Source organism: Condylostylus longicornis, unplaced genomic scaffold (assembly GCF_029603195.1).
Source record: "Condylostylus longicornis isolate FDR11 unplaced genomic scaffold, ASM2960319v2 ptg000013l, whole genome shotgun sequence".
Taxonomy (NCBI): domain Eukaryota; kingdom Metazoa; phylum Arthropoda; class Insecta; order Diptera; family Dolichopodidae; genus Condylostylus; species Condylostylus longicornis.
Genome location: NW_026577982.1, coordinates 4746831 through 4770300, shown reverse-complemented (window position 1 = coordinate 4770300; position 23470 = coordinate 4746831). Strand labels below are relative to the sequence as shown.

General features: G+C 25.8%; 1 protein-coding gene across 1 annotated transcript in view; it reads left to right on the top strand.

Moving 5' to 3' along the window:
* Positions 1-23470, top strand: part of LOC129605341 (adenylate cyclase type 9) — a 123301-nt gene that overhangs the window by 68811 nt on the left and 31020 nt on the right. The window contains exon 2 of the mRNA XM_055515037.1: positions 14359-14636. Within this exon, the coding sequence (XP_055371012.1) occupies positions 14359-14636 (278 nt within the window). The remainder of the gene's footprint in view (positions 1-14358; positions 14637-23470) is intronic.

The following is a 23470-nucleotide window of genomic DNA, read 5'->3' as shown; positions in this document are numbered from 1 at the left end:
ATTAGTCAAAAAATTAGAATTTTAGGATATTGGGGGCCCATCATCTTAAAAGAGGGCAGAATAGGTAAAAATTAATTTCTAAACAAATAAGATCCTAGTTCTAACAAATAAGATCCTAGATCTATTTTAATTTAAAATTTCAGCCTTCTATCTTGAAGGATGTTAAAGTATTGTTAAAGAACACACGGCCGGACAGGATGAAAATAATATTTTTTTTTTTTTGGAAAAATACTAAGAGTACAACAGTTTACATAATAAAATTTACAACATAATAAAAGGAAGTTTTTAGATGGTATTCTAAATTTCTTATTTTTTACATACATACATACACATGCATATATTGTATTAAAGAACTTAATGTATGAAAAAATAAGGACAACATGCAATAAATATGTTAAAAAGGATTTACATAATAAAATGAACTTACACAGAAAAAAAAAATAAATACAATTTTTACTTATATTTATTCATAAGGATATATAGGATTGTTTAATCAACCGTTTTTATAATATTTTATACTATATTCTAACATACACACACAAATACACATACATTTTATATTAGGTGCTTATAAATACGGCCATATAATAATGTGCGGCCAGAAATTTCGGTTGTGTACTTAAGGAATAACTTGTACTTTATAAAAAAAAAAAAATAATGATACAATAAACATTGTAATTATTAAGTAATACTCCTTAAATATGTGTTTGTATCTACATATGTATGAATATAATATTAATATCAAGTATAAGGAGGCGGAAAATGATTTAAAAAAGGATTTTTTTTTCTCAATTTTGCTTATGTTATTCGCACTTGTACCTTTCTTTTATTTTTGATATTAGTAAAAATAACATTCAATTAAATTTATGAGAGATTAACATGAAAGGATATTGTAAGTAAATTATATATGTGTTTGTTATAATGTAAGTATGTAAGAGTACAGTATACTGTAATATGTGATCGAAATCATTATAAGTATATAATTATACTTTAAGTAAGAAATTATGTTAAAAGGCTTGTATTATTTAATAGCATTTTTTTTAACATTAAAAAGAAAATGCGTTACAAATAAAATACAATTATTATATGAGAAAATTGTGTTAATTGTGTAAGTATTTCTTCATATATGGAATTTAATTTTAAATAGAAAAATTATGCAAAGAAATTGGAAGTAATTGGAATGAGAATTACCTTGAAATTGAGAGAGAATTCAAATTTAATATGATTGCGAAAATGCTAAATTTTCATAAATAATTAATTTTATTTAATTATAAAATTTGTTGAAAATTTAAATTTCCTTACTGCAAATTTATTGTACACGATTTAAGATTGAAAATTCTTGGGCTCCTCTTGAAAGCAATAATGTTTTTATTTAAAGAATCGTTATAAAATTTTTGCTGCCAACAAGTCATTGTACAATTGTTTTTCTTTAAATTAGATTCCGAATATTGCCATAAATTAAATTAATTTTAATTATTTTAATAATTCAAAATTCTTGAGAATTAAAATGTATTCAATTCTATTTGGAATTCAATTTCAATACAAACTTCATTTAGTTTAAAAATAAATTGCGAATTGAGTTGGCAATGTATTTTACAATTAATGTGGCTTGTGCTACAAGGTCTTGGAATTCGTAACATTCGTATAAAGAATAAGGAATGACTTAGTATTTTAGTCTCTGTCGGAGTAGTATAAACCCCTTTTGCGATCAATTTCCATTAAACTGAAAAATTAAGTGCAAAAAATCAAATCTCAACAGATTACTTCCAAAATTTCCTGTTGATAAAATACATAAGGTTTTCATTTTAAAATTTTTAAATTAACAAATATATTAAAAAACTACAATTTAAGGGGATAGAGAGTTTTTTGGGGAAAATTTCTATACAAAATTATTACATTTGTGCGGAATCAAATTTTTATTATGTTAATTGATTCTCTTAAATCCAAAATAGGACACAACAATTGAGAATATCAGAGAATCTATGCCGATCAACTGAATCTTTGCAGATTTTTTTTCTTTACTAGGAAATAAGGCTACATAAAATTTTAAAGAAACCAGATTTTCTGGAACTCTTTTATTTTTATATTGAAAATCGATAACTCTTTTAGTTCTAAAAAAATTATTCTTTTACTCTCAATTCTTATTTGTTAAAATCTTTAAATCCTAAATCACAAATATTCAAAAATCGCTTATAGAAATTCAGTAATTTCGACTATACAAATTTCTATTATTCTTCAAGTAGCTGATAATAAAGTAGAAAAATCATTTGTAAACACTTTTCTGATAAATCAAATTATAAAATCAATTAATCTAATTTTTTTTATAATTGAATCTATTCTCTTACTTATTTAAAAGACATTATTAAAACATTACCAAATTAATTAACTATATCAAAATCATTTCTATCCTATAATGTAATTACGAGTATATTGCAAACTGTTATACATCCTATTACAATATTGTAATTTAGGTACAAAAATCACACATGTGAGAATTTATTGAAAATTTATTTTTTTGTTAATTTTCAAATAAGCATCTATCAAGAGACAATCATGTTAGATTTCCGTCTATAAAATGATCTTTTCATTTGTTAATATCCTTTCCAATTTTTTTTTGGTTTTGCTTATTTTTTCATAATTTTTACTTACATTCAACTTTATCGTATTCATATTTCATACAAAATAATTCAAATGTTATATAGAGAAGTGAATGGGACTCTTCTACCCATATTTCAATTTATAAGGTAATCATAGAATATAATATGTGAAACCCAAAAGGATATCTAAATAGAACGGAAATGGAAAATTTTCCTAATCATATATTGGTTACTATTGTCCTGTTCCAATTTTATTATTCAGGAAAAACTAGAAGAAAAAAGCAAAAAAAAAAAAAAAAAGAATGTGCTATTGAAATCGTAAAATTGAATTTTTATTATTCTTATTCTTTCTGTTCTTTTTATTATTTTTATTGTCCTCATTTCCTCTATGTAGCTAGCTTTTTTATTTTTTATATTATTGAAATAACCATACATCAAATCAAATCAAAATAATATGTTGAAAACTATCGAAAGGATCTTAAAAAGGATGTAGAGGAAGAAGAATTATAAAGGTTTGATTCAAAGGATAATAAAAAATTTTCATTTTATTTTTTCATATTTTTCTCTTTTAATTTTTTTTTTTGAGTGAAAAATTTTTCCATAATAATTTTGAATACCTTATATTTGAAATGCAGGTGAATTTGAAATTATTCGAATGCAAAATATTTGAATTTTAAATTTTAAAACTATATTGAATTTTTATATAGAGGAAAATTGAAATTTCTATGTATACGAACAAAATTTGTAAATTTATGAAATCGTATGTGCTATTTGTGCTATAATATCCCCTATAAGTATGCTATAATAATATCATATAAATATTTTTCAATTTTATACAAAAAATTGAATTGAATTGGAATTGAGAGAGAAAATTTTTATTTTCTGTTTACTATCTTAAAATAAAAAGATTTTGTTTTTGTTTTTTTTTCGCATTTAAGTACAAAAGGACCAATATAAATTTATCGTAATATCCTTAATTTTATATCTTTATTATTTGGAAAAATTTTGAGAAATTTTTAAATAAATTGAGAAAATCATAAGAGTTTTTTTATACACAAAAAGTAATAGAAAACTTTTAAGAATTTTATTGATTCTTATTCAAAAATTTCTCATATTAAATTATTTTTTTAAATTTTATTGAATAAAATGAGAAAACTTTTCTATTTCCAGTAAAATTTAATTTATGTACAGCAAATGTAAATTTAAATGTAATTTATGTAAACAGGGTTTAGGGTTAAGTCTAACATTCTCGTTTTTTGAGGAAAACCATTTTGTAACTTTTATTGTTATTTTTTTTTTTCCTTTCAAACTCCTGTTGAGGAGCATAGGGCTTCGATTAAACCTCTCCATCTCTCTCTATTTTGGGCGATAGATTTTATTTGCGTCGAAGTTTTGCCTGCAGCTGTTATTTCTTTTTCTGTTGTTCTTCGCCATGTATTCTTAAGCCTGCCGATGTTTCTCCTACCCTGGGGATTCCATTCCAATGCCTGCTTTGCTATGAATTGTTCTGGCCCCCTAAGTATGTGACCTACCCACCTATATTTTTTCTTTCTTACTTGGTTTTCTATCGGGTCCTGTTTGCATAGGTCCCATAGGTCGCTGTTTCTGTTGGGCCAGAATATTCGGCATATGATGCGGAGGCATTTATTTGCGGAGACCTGCATTTTATTAATGTTTTTCTTGTTCATGAGCCAGGTTTCACTGCCGTACAATATTACTGACTTGACGCAGGCGTCGAAGACCCTCAGCTTGACATTCCTTGAAAGTTGTGTGGATTTCCAGATCTTCCACAGTCTAGCGAATATCGCCCAAGCTTTTCTGAGCTTGTCTTTTATATCAGCACTTGCTCCGCCATCTGAGCTTGTAATGCTTCCCAGGTATGTTACGGTGGTTACATCCTCAATTGCTTCGCCATCAATCTCAAATGCTTGGTTGTTTGTGGCATTCATTCTGATGGTCTTTGTTTTTCTTGTGTTTATTTGTATGCCAACTTCTACTGCGCAGTTCTTTAACTTCTCTAATTTTTGCTTTATATTTTCATATGTGCGTGTGAGGAGGCATATATCATCCGCATACTCAAGATCATCCAGGGTGTTGAAAATATTCCAGCTAATCCCATTTCTGATTTCATTTGTTTTCCTCATAATTTCATCTATAACAATGTTGAAGAGGACTGGCGAAAGGGGACAGCCCTGCCTAACTCCCCGCATTGTGGTTATGGGTCTTAGTCTTTCCTTGTGAAGAATCTGAGTCTCAGCATTTTCATACATCGCCTTGATAATTCTAATTATTTTGCTAGGGATTCCCCTTAGCTCTAGAGCTCTTCATATGGCATTTCTGTCTACAGCATCGAAAGCCGTTTTGAAGTCTACGAAGGCGATGTAGAGCGGCGAAATGAATTCCTTAGACTGCTCTACAATTATTCTTATTGTGTTGGTGTTAATTTTGAGAAAACGTGATGTTAATATTATTCAGAACTATATACAGAACGTTTTTTATGCTATAAAAGAAGTTTTTGTTGCGATTACATACAGGCGTATCTTGGAGTTGTCGTGTGCAATTTATTTACATTTTAATTAATTTATTTCTGCTTGTCAGAATAGATCCCAAATAAAATAAGTCTACTGTAAGTAATTTTGAGGTGGTTTGTAAGACAATGATGTGGTTTTTGCTTCCAGTTTATCAACACTTTAAAGTATTTTATTTCGAACAATAAAAATTTTATGATTACAACTCTTTGCGTTGCCAATATTATGTAGGTGTAATTTTCACTTGCTTTGGATAATGCTTTCGATAATATTCCAATTTAATTTTTTCATTAGACACTGTTATTAGTTTGAGATGTGTATGCATTTGTCTTGAGAAGTATAAAATAGCCGGTCTCAGTCTCATAGCAGCCTCCATTTTCTATTCATAAAGCACTTCAGTTTCTGTAAGTAAGACTCTCATATTATGTATTTCGATATAGCCAAATAATGCTATCAGTTCAATAATTTGTTAATTTTCGGAATTGTGTATTTACAGCAGTCCAGGAGGTTGAAAGTTATATTGGAATTTTTGAGTTCTATTTATTTTCAACAATTTCTCTGTTATTTTTTGTTTAAAATTTTTGTTACCATAAAGACTTTAAATCTCGTATGGTTAATGTTTTGTAAACAAATCTAAATAAATTTTTTATTAGATTTGTTTTTTAGAATTCGTAGAATTTAATTGGTTTCTATTCCATTTTATTACATATAGACAAGAATGAAGTGTGCAAAATGATTGATTGTTAATTATACCGTGATATTTCAACAATACTCAATTGAATTCATAGTTTGGGTATCTGTTTTGTTTCACTTGAACGGAAAAGTAAAAAAGAAAAAAATCAACTTCTTTAAACATAATTTTTTTTTGTAATTTACACTTGTTAGTATGAGGTTATTCGAATGATTGGATTAATAAAAATATGAAATTAAATAAGGTTAATGAAAGTTCTGTGCAATGTGATCATACCAAATTCTTGTTACTTTAATTTCTTGTTAATTTTCCATTAGATAGAAGGATTTTACACAATGAATTTTTTTGAATAATATGGGCTATATTTCCTATATGAACTATCACTTACTGAAAAGGCGTTGGGGAAACCCTAATACATCGGGTATTATCGACGATTGTTGAGTATAGAATCACACAAAAAAGTGATTATTTCAACTAAATTTTTATCGGGATATCGAATTTTAAAAATTACTAAAACTCGAAAAAGCTGGGTTTCGAAGGAATGAACTAATTAAGCTACTCAACGTTTTGGGTAAAATGAGAGAAACATACTGTTTCTTACGTTCCCCGTTTGTACGTCATACAATATTTGGAATGATTGTAACACATGATAAAATAAGTCGGTGTTCGCCTGAATTTATGCAATAATCTATAAATGAAAATTCGAAATTAATTTAATAATTTCCCCATTAAAATTAATTAATTATTCAATATCAAATACAGTTGAATTAAATAGAAAACTTTTAATTCAAAATTAATTAAAGAATATAGGAGGCCGTAAGAAGGGAATTTGCTGGTGAAACATTTAAAGTTTTAATTGATGATTTGATGAAATATTTCATTTACAATTTTCAAATTTTCAAACCATTTACAATTTCTTCAATTTAAAATACCATTTTCGGGAAATTTATAATCAACCCCCAAAAAAACTCATTTAAGTTGTGTGTGCAACCGAAATAATGGATTACATAAGAAATAACTACAAAATATCATTCTTTACAGAAACTATTCCTCTATAGACAAAAATACTTTCTTTTCAAAATTATGTTAATAATGAAATTTCAACCATTTTCCAAACCAGTTATATAAATTCAACAAAATGAAAGAAGGTACCGTACACCTTTTTATTGACAATAATTAAATTTTCATTAAAATTTTTTCTTAGCTCTTTTAAGAAAAATAATTTTGAGAAAAATTTTAAAAAAGTTTTATTTAAAATGAAAATTTTGTTTCTTAACTTGTTTGCATTTCCTCATTTTGTGTGAATTTTAGTTTAAGAAGAAAGTTTCTCTTTTTTTTTCCCTTTCAATTTTTTTATTCAAATTAAAGTTTTAGACTGTTGTTTTTAAATTTAAAGAAAATTTCTTTCCGCATTTTCTTGAAAAATGTTTTCAATTAAAATGGTTTTCATCTTCTTCCTTCCTCTCTCGTTTTTGTTTTTTAGTCAAATTTTTAAATGGAAAAACACAACTTAAGCCTTTCACACAATTTTACGCCTTTTTTCAAGGTAAAATGAATTTCCAGGTTGAATTTGTGTCTATTGTTTACTTACCATAAAAACTTTTTTGCGAAATAATTTTTGAAAAAATTTTCTTTTAATTTAAAAACTTTTCTTAAGTAAATAATTAAAGGTAATAATTTTTTGATTAAGAAGAAAGAATTTTGCTACCACGTTGCAGTTGTTTTTTTTTGGACAAATTGTAATACAAGTCCGAGAATCAACAGTACTCCAGCAGCAGCGTTACAGAAATGACTCAAAGCGAACCAGAAACACGTATTGGAATTTTCCTTTTTGAGACCCTTCTTGTCGAGTTGTGAGACTTTATAATTGGAATTTCTGAAAATCGAATATAATAATTTTTACATTGTTGTTGATATCTCGGGAAATAGCAATCCATAATTTTGAGACCAATAAAATTCCTCTATTAACAGTGTTTCAGAGGTGTGCAAGGCTTTTTTTTTAATTTCAATAATATTAAAGCGAAAATTCAAAATTTTCAAAAATTTTTTTAATAAATATTTCTTTAATCGTCATTTACTCATAGTACCTAAATTTTCTTTACAGGATGAGGATCCTTGTGTTCTGATCTTCATTTTATATAACATAATTTTGTGAAAATTTCTAAAATAATATGTCTATCAGGCTAAACCGTATAGGATTAAAACATTTTGCCTAAAACTTTTTAAATTTTGAAGCTTACTCGTATATTGATAAAATGAAACAAAATATCGAAAATTACGGGCAATATTACCAATATCAGAGTTTTTAATTCTTTGAATAGCGATCGCAAAAATTTCAATCAAATCTTATTATTTCAGGACTTAACATACGAGTATGGTGGAAATATTTTCCGCACATTTACTTCAAATTTCAAAGTAATTACCAGCTTCCTCTTAATACTCCATCAAAATGCTTTAATTTTTAAAATTTTTAATAAATCAACTACTCATATGTTAACTTAAAAGTATGCTGTAAGCGGTCATGTCATTTTCATAATTTGGAAGTTGAAAACTCGAATTTTTATACCCGTACGAACGTATGTTCGAAGGGTATACTAAATTTGCCTTACCGTTTGTAACGCTAAGAAATAACGGTGTTAGATATAGACTCAAGTGTATGTTTTTGATCAGCGTCAAATTCTGAGTTGATTTAGCTTTGTCTGTCCGTCCGTCCGTCCGTCCGTCCGTCCGTCCCAACGATAACTCAAAAACTAATTGAGCTAAGTTCACCAAATTTTCACAATTGATTTATTGTAGTAAGTGCCAGAACCCTATTTAAATTGGACATGATCGGGGTACCGGTTCGGGTAGCTGCCATACAACTTCAAAATTTATTTGGCTATATCTCAGAAACTATAAAAGTTATGGTATTGAAATTTCACACAAATGAATATATTAGTAGGGCCAATATGCCACATAAAAGTCGTTGAAATTACTTGGCTTCTTCTGGTACCTGCCATACAACTTCAAAAATTATTTGGCTATATTTCAGAAACTATTAAAGCTATGGTATTGAAATTTCACACAAACAAATATATTAGTAGGGCCAATGTGTCATATAAAAGTCGTTGAAATTACTTGGCTTCTTCTGGTACCTGCCATACAACTTCAAAAGTTATTTGACTATATCTCAGAAACTATAAAAGCTGTGATATTGAGATTTCACACAAGTGAATATATTAGTAGGGCCGATGTACTTGATAAAATTCGCTAAAATTTCTTGGCTCTTTCTGGTAGCTGCCATACAACATCAATAGTAGTTTGGCACAACCAGTATTTTGAATAACACATAGTACTGAAATTTTGCATAAATTAATATAGTAATACGGCAACTTAAAGTCATAGTCTGCCCCATAGTTAGTTATGGCACATTAGTTATTCGCACATAGGATAACAAATTCGTACGGGTATCACAGAGTTGACAAGGTCAACTCTATTTTTTTTCTCGTTTATATTAAATTTTTATTTCGACTGCATTTTTTTTTTAATTAATATCGCACAACTTTTAAATATGAAACCAATAACCTTAAGTTGCTTTAATTGCATCTGAACAACTACATATGTACATATATAAAAAATTTTATAAGAGTAATTCATTTCTGTTTAGAAATTGAAAATTTCAAAATTTTTAAAATTCCTTGACTTCAATACCATTTTATAACACTTATGTGTATTTTAAAAACAAAAAAAGATTGTTCTGATACTTTTCAACTTCAATTGAGAAAATTTCATATTACATGCATTGCATTACCGCCCCCTTCCCCCGCTTCCTCCAAAATTTTCATTATAATTGCTAAAACAATAAGAGAAATTCAATATTCGATTTGAAATGCTTTCCAAAAACCACTTAAACTAAATTTGAGAGAAAATTTTTCATTTAATTTTTAGGAATCATTTTACATGACATTTTCCTTATTAATTTTTCATTTTCATTTCGTTACAATTGAAAATGTCATTAAAAATGAAATTAGAGTCGGCATTGTCATAAAGAGTAACTTGTAACAAAAACTTTTCTAGGTTAACTAGATTTGAAATAAAATTTCTAGAAGAAAAAAAAATTATGACTGTTTTAATAGAACAATGAAAACAAACCAAAAAAGAAAATTTTGAAATGAAAAATTTCATTTTATTATCCTTGACTGAAAAACTATTCTCACATATGTACCACATAATATGACGTCCTTTAAAATTAATCCTTTGTTTTTATTGAATTGCTTAAAAATTTAACATTTTCTACTTGTCGCGTTTTGAGTTTTGTAATTCTAACTCTTATATCTAAAATTATTTTCCGGCATTTGCAAAAAGAATTTGGAGAAAAAATGCAGTGACAACAAAATGTATGCCTTTCAAAAGTCGTGAAGTAATTTATTAAAATCTCACTCAAATTGTAACACGAGTATAAAAATTTTTTATTAAAGTAATTTTGAAATATTTTTGTACCTGTGCAATATTATTTATTCACGAGTAATACCACGAATGGCGTATCAAACAAAAAGGACATGAAAAAAATATGCAATTACCAAATCCTACGTAAAATTCTATTTTAAGAGATTATAGACAAAATTTCATTTAAATAATCGTTCCTCACTACTAAATTTTTGTAAAAAAAAAATGTGAAAAAATGTACTGAATATTTTTGGACCCATTTTTTCGTCTGTTTATTCCGCGTTGTTGTTTGTTTCTCGCGTTAAGTATTTTGAATCAATTGTACTTGCATGAGAACCAGTCTTTCCAACAAATATTTTTGACCAAGATTTAACATACGACATTGAAATAATTTTTGTCCTATGATCATTTACTTTGTAAAATCCTTTAGAAATATTCCACGTTAATAATTCTATTAAGAGCAATTTTACCTTATTGGTGACCAATTGTTGATTATACTTTGAACTTAAATTTTGTATTAGAGTAAAATTTTAATGTTATTCGCCCACATATTTTTAATACTTTTAAAGTAAATTGTCACCTTTAAAATTAAAAATTTGTTTTAACGTGTACTTTTATCCTAAAATTAGTACCTTATTTATTATTCAAAGATAGTTAATAAAATTTACATTCAAAAGAAAGTTAAACAAACTAATGGCTAGTATAAAGCAGCAGATTTTATCTTGGAAATTTAAATCAACTAGAGACAATCGATTTTTCGTATATAATGAAATAATGTTGCATATATTTAGGAGGAACATTAAGCGAAAAAATTTTGTGCTAAAAATGAATTTAATTTAACAATTTATTTTCGCAGACGAATTGCCAAGGGTCAATCCAAATATTACGTATTAAAACTAGAATCTGAATAAATATTATTCGAGTGGGTTCCTGAAGAACTCAATTAGCATTTAATGCAGCTTTAATGCCAATAAAATTTAAATCAATTTTAAATAATTCCACGTGTTTTTTTTTAAAGTTTATTATTTTTAGTGAACGAATGAATAAAACCTTTCTGGTGAATTTCCTTTTTAAACTTAAGATTTGCTAATAAATTCGCCATAACAAATTTCTACAAAAAGTCGATTCTCCATAATTATCAACAGTTCTCCAGTTCTCCATGTGAGAAAATAAAATACTCAACTGTCCTTCGTTTCGTCCCCATTTTGTTTAACGATTAAAATGACACTGCAATTAATTATTTTTAACTGATTTGGATAATTTTCAGCAAACAGACAGACAAATTAAAAATCTAAGCATATTTTTAAAATGCAATTAAAATTATTAATATTGATTATTTTAAAAGGAAACCTTGGCACAGGTCGCGGTCTAATTTTATTTTTCCCTTTTTTTTTTACTTGTGACGACAAAGATTTTTGCAATTTTATGGGTGTCTGATTTCTGTGTTGATATTTTTTTTTTGCTTTTATATAAATAGGTGGACTTGATTAAAAATTTTTTTTTCTTTTGGACTCGTAATATAACAATTATGCCATTTTAAAAAGCCGTGAACCAAAAACGGATTTCGTTTTGAATTTGTCTGATAAAACAAATTTATAAATTTTGAATTTGCATATATATTGGATTACAAGGATACTTACATGCATGTGTGAAATATAGATAAAAGTTGTTTTTGGTTTGATCAAAGGATATTTGGGTTTTATGAGCCATTTTGATTTTCACATCTTCGTAAAAATGATTAGAGATTATATAATAATTAGAACTGGATGTGCAGCTTTACTTTTTTTCTCGAAAATCGAAAATTATAACGACATGACTGTACTGACTTAGATATATTTGCTGTTATTCTAACTATAATTTAGCCCAATTGGTGATATGAAATGAAGATTCTATTCTTTAGCTACGAAACAGGTTTATTTAACTTGAACCACAAGTTCTTTAGAACAAAATCTGATTTTTATACAAAATTTTGAAAAATTGCATATTTTTAGGTGAAACTATTACCATTCACAATATTGTTGACTACAAAATTCAAAAGAAAACCCAAAATTAAATATTGACATTACGTTTGTGTGAATAAATTATTAAAAGACGTAAGCACAAAATTGAATAAAATTTTATAAATTTAATCACAATCACATGCACTCTTGACCACCATACATAGACTTAATGATATGTCAATAATAACCAACATTTCTATAAAATAAAATTTATGTTTCTTGAAAAAAAAATACTTACAAACCACTTTTAATTTTATTTTAAAATTTTTTTTTAGAAAAATTGAACAAAAACAAAATTTCATTATTCTGGCACTTCCTTATCCTTATAACATGCAATATAATTGAATAATGGCATTCATACTGTGCTTTATTAATTTAAACTTCTTCAAAAAAACTTATGAACACATAGTGAGGTTTCAAAATATTTGGTCATAATTGAAATAGATAAGATTCTGGTTTGCGGTGTGGGTAATTTGGAATAATTTCGAATATTATTCGAATGATATTTCGAAAATTTTCTAGTAATTCAAGCATATTAAAAGAAATTGTAAAAAAAACCACAATCAAGAAAGCCCTTGTAAAAATTAACAAAAATGTGACCATGCTGCATGGTTGCATACCGTTGAAAAGATGTTGGAGAACTCTAGTGTAACTTTAGTTTAAAGAAATTTTTAGAAATCGGTTTTGCTTGGCCTCAGATTTATAGAAGATCCTGAGTGGAAAATCAAATTTGAAAATATCTTGAAAAACTTCATGAGTTTTTATACAACCAGTTTTGAAAATCGATACTGCTATGACCTAGACTTGGTACTAGGAAATATATAACGGCAATTATTGAATATGCTCTTGCATATTTGTTTACCCATGATCTCTACTATACAAAATGTCACAGATTCCGAATTTAAAAAATTAAACTTGTTTCAAATAGAAATTATTGAAAAGCAAACAACTAATTGATTGGCAAATAGCATTAGGTTGCAAATCTGCCGACCTACAACCTAGTTAAAAGTATGAACAAAATAGTAATGATTAACCTAGAATTAATTACCCAGACTGCGTATATTACCAACATTATTTGAATAAATTGACTTGATGCATTCGAGTTTGTTAATATTTTTTTTTCTATCACAATTTTGAATATTTTGTTTTTTGCAATAAGTACAACAAAAAGTTCATATAAAATTTCTTTTTCTACAAGGATTTTGGGTTTCCTTAGTTCATAGAACGAGTCCTTTAACATGCTTGCGTGTGTATAAGACTTATTTCTATGCACATACATACAAATTTATGTCATTTATTGCAGTATGACGTTATTAAATTTTTAATATTTTAAGTAAATAACTTGAAAAAGGATAATTTTTGTGTGCAAAATTTATAAGGATAACAAAAAAAAAAAATTTTTTTATCAAAGAAATTTTAAAGTAGGTCTATTTAAAATGTCATTTTGATTTAACGCGGTTGCAAGTTTTCTCTATTGGATTTTCTTTTTTAAGTTTTAGAAGACTGAAATTTCATACTAGGTTGTAGATGATAGGAATAGTGTTTTTACGGTAGTTATGCTTTCAAATTTTTAGAATATTTGGTTAAAAGTTATTTTTGTACTAAAATATTGGCAATGTTTTCATTACGTTCATATTTTGCCCATATACCAATTGCCCATATACCAATCAATTGTCGACACAATTTTGCTTTTTTATGGTTGTGACATCATTAAAATATTTTGTAATTTTATAATTTATTCTTGTTTAGGAATATACGTAGTTCGTTATTTTGGAAAAGAATATTAAATTTTAGAAACCATAGAGTAAAATTTGTTATACATTTAAGCTCTTGAGAATGTAGAATAATTTAAACTTTGTTATGAATGGTAAACAAAAATTTAAATAATTCTATATAATCCAAAAATAGTAATTATAAAGCAATAAAATATTCATAGCCTGGTAATTTTAAATTTTTAAAAAATTTAGAAACAATTGTAAAATTTTTAATGCTTACGTCTAATCTAGAAAATTTTTTTACATAAATTAAATTCGCAAAACAAAAATAATTTTTTTTTTAAATTTTTCATAATTACTTTATTAATTTTTACTTTTTTTTCTTTTTCTTTAATATTATAGTCACAGAGAGAATCGATTAGTTTTAGTAATATGCCACCAGGAGTCTTAGAAAATGATAGTCGAAATAATTCAGCTGATGATATACAGATAGCATTAGCACCACATATACAATCATATTTAAGTCAAACTGGTAGACGACATTCATGTTGTAGTGTTATGTTACCAGTTGCATTTGAACGTGCTGCTGAAAAATCATGGTTACATCCAAGATTTGATTCAGCAGTATTAGAAGGACAATATCAAACTAGTGTTTATCCACAAATACGGAAACGTTATAAGTAAGTATTTATTTCGTATATATATATATATATATTTTATATATTAAATTATAAATAAAAATTATTGAATATAATAAGAAATTAATTGAATCGAATGATTGACTGCGAAAATTTCAGAATTTTTGCTGGTTTGATTCTAATTTTTTATTATAATTATTGTGTTCTTAAGTATTTGAGCTGTAAAATTTGAATATTCGAATCATTTGATTATTGAAATTTTAAAAGAATATATTGCAATTTGACGCAATTTTCGGCATAGATTATATTTTAACTTGTCTATTCGATTTAGTCCAATTTTATGGTATTTTTCGGATATTTTTGCCAGAATACCGCCCATAATAATTTCAGTTTTATTTCCTAAACCATATATACAACAGATGTCTTATAAAAACAAAATTTCAAGTTCGTGAGAATAAATCAAATAATCTGGAGACGTCATATTTCTTTAATATTAAATAATAATGTGGAAGGCCTATTCCGGTGAATGATTATAATATTTATAATTAAATGAAAAAAAATGTCACATAGTGACAAAAGTGACATAAACGACAACAGTGACATTTTATTTAATAATTGACATTTGACATATATTTTTAGTAAATCTTCTATACGGAATTTATTATACGAAATTTCAACAAATAACCAACTTTATATGCGAATTGCAAATATTTTTTAATTCAATTTTGTTTTAAAACTTTAATTGCATGAATTCACATTATGACATTATGAAAAATATTTGCATTCCTAATGAAAATCTCTTATCATTTTATCTACATGTTATACAATTTTCTTTCAAATGTCATAAAATTAATTCTCACTTATACATTCATTTACATTTTTCTGTTTTTCTAAAAAAAGAAACCTTTCCTATTTTCATAATATTTTTTTATTTGCTCTTGCTATTTTAATAAAAAATTGTATGTGTGTGTATGACAGAGTGTATAATTTAAATAATCGCTTTCGTATCCCATACAGTATGAATATAAATTCAATCGCGTTTACTGCACCATATACAAAAATTCCTGCTGATTTCAGATGGGGAAGCAAAAATTGTTATGACTTTTTATAATTGAATTTTTTCCCATAGAAACACAATTATAATTAATTTTACTTAAAAAAAAAAATTTTTGTTTTTTTTTATTCCATTCGTATAATGATGGTGTTTTTTTTTTATTTTATTTAGTTTAAACTTATTTGAATATTATATTACAGTTATTTATTTACTTTTCCAATTTAATATTATATGTAAATTGAATTTATTATAAAAATAAACAGAAACAAACATGTATGCAAGAAAAAATAAATTGCATCGTGTTGTTTTTATGCATATTATATGAGAAAAAATAAAGAAATGAGAAGAAAAGCAAGAACAGAGAAGTAGAAAAAATTAAATTTTTCCAAACGATAACAGTAAACAAGTAAGGATTATGTAAGAGAAAATTTTAACCATTCTCATGAAAGCGGCAACTTAATTTTAGAATTCTTGTCATATTTTTTTATAAAGTACGAGTACTACATAAGAAGCGCTATAAGAACCACTATTTCGATTTTTTCTGTTTATATTGAAAATTTTTACTGTGATCCCCCAAAAAACGCGCATTTTATTTAATATGAATTTCTCCTGCGAACGTACCAATACCTTACTTATGCCATTGATGCAGTTCCTTATTATCTCCTTATTATCTTTAAAAAATTGATGAGAATTGGAAACAATTTTACACAAGGAATGAATTTTCTAACATATTGAAAATTTTTACAAAGATCCCCCGAAAAACGCATATTTTCTAATTTCATCCCATTTCTACCGTATAGTGAACATACTTATACGCTATATATGAATTTTAAAAAGTTTCATATGTTCCCTGGACAAATTGATTTCAATTGAACCAAAGTTGTACAAGAAATGAATTTTGTATAAGATATTGAAAATTTTTAGAGATTTAGACTATACCGAGAACGTTAATTAAGTTTTCCAACATATTTGAGATTTTTACAGTAATCGCTCGAAAAATGCATATATCCTTAATTTCTTCGATTTCTATTGTATTGTGATTTGTGAACATCTACTTTATAGACGTTACATTACAATTTCCCAAATGCTTACTTACATTAGCATTTAAGGAAGTTCCTTTATGTTCACAAATAAATTGACGAATTCGTATTAATTTTGACTCATATTATCAACTTGTCTTCATCCTAGACTCCTTAGAAGCATTTCACACTAACTGTTTTTTTTCGTACCCGATCTACTTTGACATTCCGGACTTTAAAATCAACAGTTATTATGCATTTTAATCAAAGTTGCTTTCTCACACTCTCTTTAAGGAGAATTATTAAAGAGTAAACAACTTTAGTTTTTTCTCTAATTTTAGCAAATATTATTATTGCTACTTTAAAGTTTTACTCTAATTCTATTTCTTTAATATTTTTTAAACAAGATGGTGAAACAAATAGAGCATAAATAAAATAAACAAGCGGAATAAAATATGAAGACATTAAATTATACAATTTATGTTAATTTATTTAGTTTAGTATGTACACGTGTTATTTGCAATATTCAATTTAATTTCTCTGAAACTTGATCATTATATTTTGTTTTTAAACAAAAGCATTTCTCTCTCTCTCTCTCGTTCTCTCTCTTTTATCTGATTATGAATATATTTTATTTATCAATGTTCTTTGGCGTTCATGAATTGTTTTCTCTTTTTAATATTTTCGTATATTTATTGTTTGGTTTGTGTGTTCATAGTTTAAGAGTAAAAATGCGTCTATAAAGAATTTTTCCTTGCATTAAAATTACAAAAGAAAATTTTTATATTAAATTTTAAAGAGTAAGCGTAAGGCATTGAAGTAAAATAAAGGCTAAAAGTATAATGTGTTAAATAAATTGCAGTAATATTGTGAGATTGTAGTCATAAGATTGTAGCCATAAGAGGAAGAATAAATTCAATTAATAATCACATTTTATCAATAAGCCACACATTAGAATTTAATTATTTTCTAATTATTTTTTACAATGATTAATTTCTTAGCAAATATTCCATAGTTCTTGAAACATCATTTCATCAAGATTCTTATTTAACATTCTATATTCTATATATATATTTAAATTCAAATTAATTAAATTTTTAAAATATTTTATGAAATAGATAATAAAAATAATTTTATTTATAATATAAAAATTATGAAGGAGAAATAAAATTCAGATCATTGGAGCAAAAACAAATTCATTTTTTTTTTCTTGTTTTTAATGAAATTTCATAAAACCACATAAAATATTTTATTTTATTATACTCGTATATAACATTAATATTTATACATAAATACAATTTACGTATATATATATGAAAGTTTAATTTTCTCATCATAATTTTCTTAAAAGATTTTTCTAATATTATATTTTAAGCACTCCAGAAACCACTCCATATTATAATATTATTTTCAATAAAATCTGTGTATCTCAAGTATATGAAAATACATACATATATATTGAAATCTATACAATTTTTTCAAAGTTCATCCAGTTCAAAATATAAGGAAAATAAGAACCATATAACACATTGAATATTGTATATCGTATCGAGTAAAGCTTAAAGATATAGAATTCAAAAAACAAATGAAAAATAAATATGTGATGTGGTCAGCACATAATCGATTCTATTGTGAATTTTCTCAAAGATATTTAAAAATTTCAATAATTTTATTATTATTTTTATACAAATGAGTTTTACATAAAATTTTCGAATTGTATTTTAAATTCGTACTTAAACTTTATAGAAAACTGGTAAGCTTCTAGGAAATATGCCGTCTAATATGTATATTTGGGTCTTAATTGAGGTTAACTTAATGGATTCAGCAATTCAATTGAATAATCCGTTCATTACTTGCATAAATTGCGTGAAATCCAAAAAAATTTGAATTTAGCCCTCTTAAACATTTATCTAACTTGGAGATCCTGATTTTCGAGAAAAATATGGTATTTTATGTATTAGGGCTAAGTTGTTAAGGGCTGATATGGGTAAAAATTTGTCGATTTTCTCATATCCTTAAAGCAAACTTTATAAATATCCCTGAAAACCGGTTCAACAGCACGATCAAATACTCGTACAAAAATTTACTGATCATTCGATGATTTACTCATCAAACCAAACCGATAAAAGGATATTCCGATAACATAATTTTTCTCGGCGTCAGACCGAAACTGATATGGGAAATTGTTTTCCATTAAAATACCTCCCTTATTCTAAATATACAATATGGTCAATAAAAACAACTGTATAATGTATATTCATTATATAACTTTTTTTAATCTGATGTTATTCTTAAGGAAAACAACTTAAAAGAAATTTTGTTCACTTAATCATATAAGCAAAACAAAAAAACAAAAAACATTTTTGTTTTCAAAATCAAATTTTTATAAGAACATTTTCATAAACAATGAACTTTACCCTCTTTCAAAATGCCATAAGACCAAAGAATGTCTAATAAATCGTTCATATTTTGTTGTGGAGCGTGAATTATAACATAACGCTTATCCGAGATTTTCTATATTATGTGTACACTTTATTAAAGAGAATAATGCACTGTATACTACTTTTAGTTATTTGAGATTTCACTTGATTTTTCTCTTATTCTACTCTTACATTTGGGCCAAGGTCATTTTAGTCATAAATCTAAATGTTATACTTATAGTTATGCTCTTGTTCTATTATTATTATTTTAAATATTTTATGAAAATTCAAATTGTATAAGAAATAAGGAATGCAATTTCAAAATGTTGAATGAGCAAAAGGATCATGTATACGTTTCATGAAGTATGCATGTGCATATTAAATGTTGCCATCCGAAATTTAAAAGAAATTTATGAATAGGGTATAGTACAGTTTTGTATTATATGAGACGTGAAAAGAATTTTATAAAAGAGTAAATATGTAACAGAGGATATGCTGGGTTTAATAATAATTTGTGTATTGAAAGGTAAACAACCTCTTAAAATTGATTTTTCTTATATTATTTGAAAAGCATTAAAAAGAAGGGACAATGAATTCATTGTTAATTAAAGTTTTTCAGTTGATGATGTGAAATTTAACGGAATTTTTTAATAATAACCACCAAATACAATGTTAACAAGCAAATGACTCAAATTATGACATGTTCATATCGGGCTCCTCAGTTATTTTTCGCCATCATCGAAAGCTTTCCAAATCATAATTGAATTCAGCCTGCTAACACTAAGATAAACCACAGTAGCGTTTAGTTCTATGGTGAACAAGATACTGAAATCCATTAAGAACTCAATTTTTCTGCTCTAGAAAGGTAAAAAAATTTTTCGTCTTTAAATTGTTGTCAAAAATAATGAGACAAATCACGAAATATCGAGTTTGAAAACTCAAATTTTTCTTTATTTACATTCATTAAATATTTTGACATGTTTTGGAACTACTTCCTGAGAAACTCAACCGGTAATTACTTTGATTAGCGATATTTACCCTAGATGTTCCATACTACACAATTAGTACAATGTTTATAGCCCATTAGCCCTTGTTTAGAGCCCTTTATAGCCCATTGCTTAGGAAAGGCTCCACATTCCTATGACCCGTAAACTCTATTTAAAAATTATAGAGAAATTCCGGAAATAAAATTGTTAATAAAATGAACCAAAAATAAGCACACGTAAACTTTAATTTTACCCCAACATTATTAAAATATAAAATGTAATTTTTATTCCAAAAATATAACAATTTTAATTTACAACCATTATTTTCATTATTAATCAATTTATAAATATAAATTCGAATTAATAAATTTTATTGAGAAATTTTTATATCTAAAATTAGAAAATCATAACTCTTTTTAAAAAAAAAACATGAAATTCCAACACGACAATATGAAAAATTGAAACGGAAAAGAATGACTAAAAATAAAATTCCACATGTTGCTGAAACCCCCAAAAATGTAATACACAACCATTTAATATTATTATATGTGTATGTTTATATTATTATCATTATACATGAACTTTGTTATCCACGCTGTTAAATAGACAAAACATTAACAAGAATTCTTATACAACACGCAAACTCTATATATAACATAGAACATAAATAAACTGGTATACAAATGAGCAAACTATATTTACAATGCAAAAAATAGGGCAAAAAAAAGGATAATAAATTAAATATTTCAACATTATCGAAAAGCAAAATATTTGGTTCTAGATACCCATATAACTACCATCACATCATAGCCTTTTCTCTCAAAGGAAATCCAAAACAATTTATTGATTGAAAACCATATGCATACGCCAAAAAAAAATCCTGCTTCTCTTCGTATATCCAATAAAAAATATTCAATCATCTCCTTTGTGTATTGAAACCTGGAATTAATTCATAACACAGACTTTCTGTTTTTTTAAAAAATATAAGAAAATTTTTCAAATGAATATTGTTACCTTGGTTTCAAAAAACTCAATAAAAAATATTATACAACCTTACAAATTTGCTTGGAAAAAGGATTCTCGCATATTTGTATGACATATTCAAAGTAAAACAATCAAGTTTTATTGGGGGGGAAACCGCATGAAATTCAATGAAAGCATTCATAACACCGACACTTTTTCTTTATTTTTTTTTAATATCCGCTTTTCAACAAGAACAGCAACAACAGACAATACAATAACAAAAATTGTTGTTGACTTATTCTTTTTATAGCAAATATCCTTTTTCTTTTATTCCTTTACAATAAATTTTGCGTATTTTATATTATGTGTTTCTTTATTTAATGAAATTGGGTCAAATTTCAAATTTCCCCACCATCACTATTTGAAATATTTTCTTCTCTTTCTTTTTTGTCTCTGTTGTTGTTGCTTGATTTGTTTCCCTTTTTTCATTTTTTCACCTGTACCTGTATAAAATTTTCTTTCTTTATAAATACTTCCTATATATACTTTATACATAGACTATATAATGATGATAATAAATTGTTTTCCTCTCCCCCTGCCCCTTCCGTCTTCAATACACACTTCAGTAAATAACGTTGTCATATGACCCAATGTCAATTAAAATTATTTTCTTCTTATGACATAAAAATAAAACGGTAACATAATATCGTTATTTTTCTTGTTAATTTTTCTAAGCACCATAATAATAATAATAATAATAATAAAACAAAAACGAATCAAAAGTCATAAAATGGCTGGTTACCACATTAAAATAAAAAAAAAATAAAATTTTTGTTATCCCGACATTGTATGTTTAAGGGAATTGTGGGTAATAAAGATAAAATTTTTTAAAAAATTCTCATATGAATTCGAATTTTTAAATTTTTGTCTCAAAAGGCTCCTTTTTTTTTTTGAAGGCTTGTCAATATTTTTAAATTTTATGGTAAAAAATTTTTATGGAATTTTTAATGATTTTTTTATTTTGAAGCACATACAAAATACATACATACATCATTTTTATGACAATAAAATGGAATGACCATGAAAAGTTGTGACTCATTTTTTTCATTTCTAATTGTTTAAATTAAATTAAGAGTTTTTTGAATGTTACAGAGGTCTTAAAGATCTATAATAAAACTCAAGATTTGAAATTTTTCAAGGTATTTTTAAATAAGGGAATTAAGTGATATTATTACCGAAAATCGGCCTATTGCACTAAAATTTAAAATTTACCAATAATATTAAAACAAATAACAACATTTCTAGACTTTCGAAACTAAAATCATAATTATTGAGAGCTATTACTTCAGAACTAAATGATTTTACATGGTATAAAACTTTTAAAGAAAGTAAATTAAGCAATATACAAATAGAATTTAGAATAAAATGCAGAGCTGTCGAATTTGATATATACAACTTTTTTATTGCAATCACCTACTTTTCCTATAATAAATTTCCTATAATTTTCGAACTCTTTCAATATACCGTGACATCAACAATTCAGTGAAAATTTTACAACAATTTAATTGCACTATTAATACCATAGTAAAACTTAAAAAACGACTCCATTGTAGCCTTGGTTTTTTCCACTACGTTGTTTTCTTTCTTACTGTGTGGTTAAATCATCCTTTCTCACCAATTTGAATCTTGCTACATTGTATAAATTTTTCATTCTACAATTTTTTTTTCAGATACAAGTATTTTACAATACTACATTAATACTGCATTTTTAATGTTAGCGACATTTATAATTTTCTCTCATATTATACAAACGTTCTCTAAAATCTCAACACATTAAATTTTTCTCAATACACCATACGAGAGATGGAAACAATTTAAAAAAAAAAATTACAACCTTTCGAGAAAATTTTCTACAATTATTATAATTATTATGTAAATCTATATATTATATACACATTAATATTATAATATAATATTTACATACATACGAGTATACGGTGTATAACAATAATATTATATTATATAGTCAAAATGATATCAAATGTTATACTTACCTAATGATGATAAATTATATAAAAAAAAAAAAATTATGATATTGATGGTATAAGTAGGTAATAATAATAATGACACAATAGTATGTATAACAGTATATTGATTATGATAATTATGATGAAAATGATTGGGTATAACGTTGAAAATATTTTAATGATAATATAAAATTAAATTTTTATTTTCATGCATATTACACATAGTATGTACATGTAATTTTTATTTGATAAAATTTTGTAATTTTCATTTAAAGGACTTTTTATAACAGTAGATATAATATGCAAAGTATGGTATTAGCGGCAGCATAGAGTATAGTAGAGATATGAAAATTTAATGGTATAATGTAGTATATAACAGTATTTTGAATTTGACATGTGAAAATATT